The sequence below is a fragment of the Halyomorpha halys genome, unplaced genomic scaffold (genome assembly GCF_000696795.3).
Source record: "Halyomorpha halys isolate HHAL.00 unplaced genomic scaffold, Hhal_1.1 Scaffold418.1, whole genome shotgun sequence".
NCBI classification, from domain to species: domain Eukaryota; kingdom Metazoa; phylum Arthropoda; class Insecta; order Hemiptera; family Pentatomidae; genus Halyomorpha; species Halyomorpha halys.
This window is the reverse complement of record NW_027109309.1, coordinates 74,319-82,086: the sequence shown is the minus strand read 5'-3', so window position 1 is coordinate 82,086 and position 7,768 is coordinate 74,319. Positions and strand designations below refer to the sequence as shown.

Genomic DNA, 7,768 nt, shown 5'->3' with positions numbered 1-7,768 from the left:
GGCATATAAAAAATTCACCAAATGTATGACGTCGGGAAAATTTTATTGAATATAAAAAGCACCGGGCTATATGTAGAAATATATTTAAACAAAGTAAGGTGGAGTCATGGAAAAAATATATTAGCTCCATAAACTCCTCTACATCGTCAGTTGATGTGTGGAATAAAGTCCGCAAATTTACAAGAAATCCCTCCCTTCCCTGTTACACTATATCTATTAAAGCAAAACTGACAGATAACCTTTCCATTATATCAAATACATTTTCCAACTATTTCTCCGAAAATTTTAATTCCACTAAAAATAACATCGTTAACGAAGCAATAGGTTCCGATCGGACAGATAATGAAGCGGCTACTACAACCTCCCTTTTTCCCTGTGGGAATTAAAACATATCTTAAATACCGTCAAAGGCACTACACCCGTACCTGATCATGTCCACTATGACATGAGAAAAAAAACTACCAAATAACATGCTAAAATGGCTGCTTGACTACTACAATCATGTCTGGTGCACTGGAAAATTCCCAAGTACCTGGCGGGAATTAATAATAATCCCAATTTTTAGGATTAGCGAAAAGGACAAGCGGATGGCAACTAGCTACCGACCCATATTCCTCACAAGCTGTGTCAGTAAAATAATGGAACGTATGGTCAGTAAAAATTAATGTGGATAATTGAGAACAATATTTTTTTACAATCTTTCCAATCTGGATTCCGTAAAGGTCGATCCACACTGGACCATCTGGTTACATTGGAGACTGAAACCGACTATTCATTTATTAATTCTCAACACTCAATCGCGATATTTTTCGATCTTAAAACAGCATTTGATAATATAAAACATAATATAATCCTTGGAAAATTATTAGCTGTCGGAATCAAAGGCCAAATGTACCAATACATAAAACAATTTCTTTCACATCGTCACTTTAGAGTACAAATATTATGCGAATTTTCCGATGACGGCGAACAGAGTAGCGGAGTCCCACAAAGATGTATTCTCAGCCCAACCGAGAGAATTGAGTACCCAAGGAGAAATTATTTTCGGGACCCCACCCGCACCAAAAATAAAAAATAATCCTTCAATAAAGTATAAACACTTTTTTTTAATTTTTAATGCAAAAATATTAACGTTTTCGTCTGAACAAACAAATATACGTGTTAATAGTCGTATTACCTATTAAGATAAGTACTGTGTATATCCCATTTTTATCATGTATGTATATGTTAGATAGGAATGTACTTTTATTCATATTTTGTTTTGCTAAAGTTGGCCAATATCTTAAATAGAGCTCCTTTCTTCTTTTTGATCCACTAACCTTAAAAAGAAGAAAAGATTGTTAAATAATTTATTTCATGTTAAATTTACTTTTGTGCCTTATGAGTATAAACATCGCTGGAAATCGATATGATATCGTTGGTTGCATTACTTTGAGCTAATAAACAAAGATCTCGTCTGATTTATTTATTTTTTAAATTATTTAGCTCTAAATAGCTTTAATATTTTTTAAGGATCGTGTGTTGGAGACTGTAAGAGAATTTTAGACTTTATTAAGATGCGAGGATTTGATATTGGCCAGCGGCCGCACTGCCAGTCTATAACAGTGCGTTAGGTTATATCGTTGTTGGTTAGCCATGGATGGGACTGGTAAGTGATTATTAGTTTTTTTCTTTGGCTTGAATAATATTTGTTAATAACTGTCCTTGGTATGTAATGGGGCACACAAATTATGGACCGATTTGAAAAGGTTCTTTTTCTTTAATTTTTAATTTTAATCTGTTATTGAATAGTGTAGTGACCTCTAAGTGTGCAAGAACAACTCCTTTATTTTATATTATTTTAATGTTTCCTGAATGGTAACTACCATATATTGTTTGTGACTAAAAGAACTGAAACAACTATGACTTCTATTTGAGTAAAAATTAGGCCCATCAACCAATATTCTGTAAGTCTTTTCCCTCTAATTCTGAGTTTAGGCTTAAAGATGAAACTGAGACCTTTTAGAGTAAAATATCTATTATTTGATAGAGACCTAAAATACTTATTGATATGGATTTATTACAAGGATTCTGCTAAAGGCTTTTTGCAGTAGAGTTTTGTGTTTAACTTTTTTTTTTTTTCAAAAATGTCTTCTATTTCCTTTGATGATGAAATGAGATGTTTCAATCATTTTTAACAGTTTCTAGTTGTACATGCCTTCTGTATTACTTATGTTCTTAAATAAAACAAAAAATTAAATGATGATTGATTCAAACTCTTCAGTTTTTCAATATCTTCAATATTTTTTTGTATTTTCAATTTTATTTTTTTGTTAATATTTATTCAGTATTCACCAAACTTCTCTCCTTACTCTCTAAAAAACAAAGAAACAAACATTTACACTTGTTGAATAGGAGAGCATTCAGTTTTAACTTATGTTCCTTTGCAAAATTTGATCATTTAATTAATAAATCTCCTATCATACAAATTGTTTTTGTATTCTTTCTTTTCCAGGTATGAATAGCTTGGGGGATTTCTATAAAAGAAGAAGTTACAAATGAAACATAACCTTATGGTACATTTTATTTTTTAGTTGAATGTTATCCATTGTCATCTGATCTTTTTAGTTTTATATTATTGATTCTTGGTGGAAGCTTTTTAGTGGAAGTCGTTTGTTAATTCCCTATTAAATTGTAATAATAGCTTAGTATATTACTGTGAATTAGTAATCACTCATTTTCACAGAAAAGTTTTACTCCATTAATCCTGTATGTTTTTTATGTTCAGTTGAGTTTAACTTTTTTAGAAGTAACTTTTATTAGTGAGAAAACTAAAAAAAAAAAATTAAAATGTATTTTAATAAGTACTATTTAACCATTGGAAAATTGGTCTATTTAATTAAATATCTAATTGTAAATAATTTTTATATGAACTTACTCTTTCAGGTAAAAGTAACTTAGACATATTTATTAAAGAAAAAAATGATGAACGAAACTGGCCTCTCAGGTCCATCTACTAGTAAGTTTTTTTTTCCTAGTTTAAATGTTATATATTATCAACTAATCCTTAAAATTTTATGTTATTGATTTCAGAAGTTTCTTTTGATGATAGTAGATAAATTTTATGGAGTATGAGAAATATTGTTTTGTTTTTTTCTTAACTATTCTAATTTGTTGTATTATATAGCTCTGGTCTTGGATGTGACTGTGAGATATGAAAACAAACCTCATCAGGTGGGTAGAGTGGAAAGGGAAACAAGTAAATTTATGAAAAATGCATCCCTTTCCTTATAGAAAAATTCTGCCAGATCTTCAGGGAGAGAGAAAGTTCACCATGAGAAGCCTCTGGTTTGGATCTTGTGATATTGGAACAATATCAAATAGAACAAAGAGCTTTTTGGAAGACCTAGATAGGGGATATAGCGATCTTGAGGGAAAATATTATTTTGGAATCCCTGGGTATCATACATCATCACTTGCATGGGGATTAACTCGGATAATATATATTTGTGTTTTATTAACCTATTTATTTGTGTGTTGTAACTTATTAATTCATTTATATGTTTTTAAATTTATTTAATTTTGTTTTTAGTAAACTGTTCTGCTGCTGTGATTGTTTTTTTTTCTGCATTGTTTATACGTTGCTGTCTATTGATGATATATGTTAATTTGCTTAATTGACCAAAAGATTGTTGCGGATCTATGGAAAGGAGAGATATGGAAGAGTGAAACGTGGGGAATAATGTATTGGACGAATTGGTAAATTGTTATATGGCTTTGTGCGAGGAGAAAACAAATATATGTATATAGGGAAAAAAATATTTTTATTTAAAGTGTATTGTATTGATAATTATTATTTGAAAAATGCAAAATGTTAATGTATTGTAGTGTATATATGTCCAATATTGAATTGATGGTTATGCTGTGTGCCTACTTACGCTGGGTACCAAAACCTAATTTATTAGTATGATAAGTATTTATTAATAATCAAAAGTATGTTAGTTTTCATATCATGCATTTGTGTTTATGTATTTGTTACTCTAGAAAAAACTTAACTACTTTTTTTTGTTAAAACATTCATATTTATAGTTAATACCATTTTATATTTTAATACTTTTTAGTGATATAAGAAATTAAATTATGGTATAAAGTTGACACCATAAGATATTGAAACTCATTTAATTGTTAATTTAATATATTGTGTATGAATTACGCCTTCCACTTAATGATGTTATTGCACTTTTGTCTGGCTTATTTTTAGTGAACTGTACGAATAAATTAATTGTAGTAATAGCAGAAAAAATCAATTGGATAATTTACAGATGGTTGTAAGGTTGGCCGAAAGAAAACATCTATGGTTATAGTATGTTAATAAATTTGGATTAGGAATCTATGAATTTTGATGATGTGAATCATATAGAAGGAAGTTGACTTGCTCCATGCTTTTCTATTCCTTCGTTTCGCATCCATCTATTTTCCTTCTATTGCCTACATTATGGTGGGGCCCCACACTCTGCCTACATAAATTGCTCCAGGTGATTTATTTGAAGATATAATGTACAGGTTGTCCCAGGTAGGCTGAAATTTACCGAAAAAAGTACAATATAAAGTTATACCTATGAAAGTGCTTTGAATATAAAAAAAAAGGTAACCTTGCATCATGAACACCATCATTTATAATTACTTAAGATAGTTACTTTAGATTAATTCAATGATAGGAAAGGAATATAAATAAGAAAATCAATAAACTAAGTGTTTGCAACTGTCAGAAATTATGTTAAGCAAGCATCTGCCCACCCTAACAATTCCCAATCTCAGGAGGGGATGAAAACTAAGTAATACCTTAGTTAATGAAACTTATACACTCCTTGTCTGTGAAATTCATAACTTTATGAATTATAAAGAACCTTTTTGTGAAATCAACTTATTTAAACATTCAGTTAAATTACATTAACTAAATGATTTCCTTTTCTACTCCAAGAGAATAAAATAAGGGGATTACTGACCTAACTGCTCAAGTAAGGTAATTACTGAAGGGGTATTCACCATCAAAGTGGTGGTGTCACCATCTCTGCCAGGTAATGTGGTTGACACTTGAACTATGGGCGATTGTTCTACAAGTGGCCACTTCTCCAGTAAGATGACTAGGTTCCCAGCATAGAGTTCTTCTTGGCCCACTTCTGCTGCTGAATGTGAAGGTACTTCCTTTCTCCATTAATTCCATAATTATGCTTCAACTTAACTTGAAGCTTCAATTACCCTCCACTTCCAGATGAGGGAGCCTGCAAGGAGGGTGTCAAAAAGTTGAACATCAGGCATCCTCAGTGAGGGGGTAGAAAGGACAAGAGTGGAATCAGAAGGGTGGCTGATTTCTTAAACATGAATAGTTGGCATGTACTACCTCAACCATGGTACTTGATGTGATATACCTTGAATTGAAGCGGTCTAGGTAAGGTAGAAGGCTGTTGTGGTTAAGGTACTTACCAGATTTAGAACGCGGGTCTTGCTAGACATTCATATGAAGAAGCACAGAGGCCCCCCCAAAGAAGAGTTGCATCGGTTTGATTCCTTTATCAATAAGAGACCGGCGTCGTCAACATAGGTTTTTGTGAAAGGCCTTATTTCCTCAAATCTCACTCTGAGTAGCGGCGCCATCATAGGAACTATTGGTTCGGCTTACTGCGATATTGAACTCAACGCTGAATCCTTACTCTTATTAATTTTGCGGTATTTAGTATCCAGTATTGCCCTCTTATAAATGCCAATGGCAGGGCCTTCATGAAAATGTTTGAAGTGTAGAGAGTCAATAATCAGGCTCGAGAGTGGTGCTCTTCCTGGAAGGAGAATAGAGTGCTCAGCTGTGCTGGCCACGGGGTACTACTGTAGACGTCCTCCCACCCTGATGATTCCCCGTTCGTCAAGGAAAGGCAAACACTTTTGGGACGATGACAGTTTTCTTGTAGAGCTCTGGAGGTAGTGTGCTGAACGAAACGAAACCATCAGAGTTTAGCTTTATCGATCTCATCTACGGAAAATAGTTCCAGAGCTTGTCTGAGAGACGATAAGGATATTCTACTTGTAAAGTCTCAATAATCTATCTATGGTACTGAAGCAAGAATGTAAATAGAGGAGTACGCTGCCAGTCATGACATCGTACGTTTTGGTGTCGTTGGAATGTTGCACATAATAACCATCGTGGTAATGGGTTTTCACCAATGTGAGACGAGTGGCTCAAGTACTGCGGCCCTGGAAGTGGAATGGAGTGCTCCAGCTTCTTGGGCGCACAGCAACGTGAAGCTAGATCAGCGGGGTTGTCTTCAGAGTGAACGTGGTTCCATCGCATCGCTGGTTGCATCGCAGATCTGACTAGTTGGAGTCTCGCTATTATACCGGAGGAGTCAAATACCGATGTTAGTTCCTCCAGCCATACTCCGTTGTGTGGTATTATGTAAGGGGAACGAGTTATCACAGGTAGCATATGTCGAAGGCTAAAAATAGACTTTCATGCAGGCTTGGACTGGGTTCCTACGAAATTTAGACTCTAATGTAAAAAACGTCCGAAGCATTATACTCTTGTTTTCATTCAACTTCAGGCTCTCAAGTTTCAAGAGTATCCTGACTACAATGTCCCCTCTTCAGTGAGGTTTTGCGTCTGAACAAAGTGTTGTTCGCACAGAATCGGTCAATCATTGTGGGTTCCTCAAGCTCGCTGAATGCTTTTAAAAGGTCTTCAATAATACTTTTGGAAGCCAGCCAGGAGCGTGCTGTGTGGTTCAGTTGTTCTTGCTTCATACAGCACTGGCCTGGAGGGGGAAAAGAATTATGAAAACGAGAGATGTAGGAATGTAAAATTATAGGAAAGTTGAAACTAGAAGATGATGGTTGGGGGTGCGGTCAAATGAAATACAAATAAGATGGAGTAGCTTATTTAATTGTGCCAACGTTTCGGCTAGAGTTTCTAGCCTTCATCAGGGCTAAGAACAGAACAAGATAACAACCAATAAGTATAGAAAAGAAAATATAAACAGAATGACATAAAGTAAATAATTTTACAGAATGGAATTAATAAAATGAAGTGATGAGGTAATAGGAAAATAAAATTTATACATAGATAATTGAAAAAGTAGGTAAAAACAAAAAAGAATGACTAAGTGTTTTATGAGGAAACGTTACGAGTGGGGAAAAAAAAAAAGTAAACAGTAGAAAATATTAAGAGGAAGAAAACTTGTGAGAGGATGATGACAAATGGTTTTTGGAAATGTTAAAAAATATATGTATGTACAAGGATGGCGAAGTACCAGAAGATGACAAAGTGTCATGGTTATTTAACAACAATTAAAAAGACGAAATGTATATAAGAGGGGGACGACAAATGTGTAAAAACAGTTTAAGAAGTGAAATAAGACGTTACAAAGTGGGCGGAATAATAAAAAAAATAAATAAATTATAAAACAAATTTCAAGTTTCCTGCAATTTTAACTGATTTAATATATTTCCGTGATGAAAATTTTCTCTTTTATTGTTTCCTAAATTTTTAAATAGTATCATAACAATACACTATGAAGGTTGGAACATATTTTCTTTTACTTGTTCAATATAAGAAGCGATCTGCAACTTCCAAGGTGAAGCTGCCATGTTGACTGAACAATGTTTCTTTTTGTCCACTCACTGTTCTTGACATGACATCTTTTGATTGATAGAGATTGGTTACCGTACTTGTATGATTAACAAAGCTAATTAGCAATATACAATTTAACATTCTATAATTTAACTATTTATTTATTTTTAC

The 7,768-nt window shown here is 33.3% G+C and overlaps 2 protein-coding genes across 4 annotated transcripts in view; both read left to right on the top strand.

Annotated features, from left to right (window-relative positions):
• The first annotated feature begins 1,461 nt into the window (after positions 1–1,461).
• The window catches only part of LOC106682485 (zinc finger autosomal protein), a 44,797-nt gene continuing 38,490 nt past the window's right edge, over positions 1,462–7,768 (top strand). The window contains exon 1 of the transcript XR_010843450.1: positions 1,462–1,648. The gene's annotated coding sequence lies outside the window, so the exon portion shown is untranslated. The remainder of the gene's footprint in view (positions 1,649–7,768) is intronic.
• LOC106682502 (zinc finger Y-chromosomal protein-like) overlaps positions 1,656–7,768 on the top strand; it is a 17,248-nt gene continuing 11,135 nt past the window's right edge. For 2 of the 3 annotated variants that reach the window (XM_067047493.1, XM_014423394.2), the window contains exons 1-3: positions 1,656–1,946; positions 2,495–2,555; positions 2,926–2,998. In XM_067047493.1, coding sequence (XP_066903594.1) covers positions 2,962–2,998 — 37 coding nt within the window. In that variant the 5' untranslated portion in view covers positions 1,656–1,946; positions 2,495–2,555; positions 2,926–2,961. The remainder of the gene's footprint in view (positions 1,947–2,494; positions 2,556–2,925; positions 2,999–7,768) is intronic. The other variant, XM_014423395.1, reaches the window with a different exon arrangement.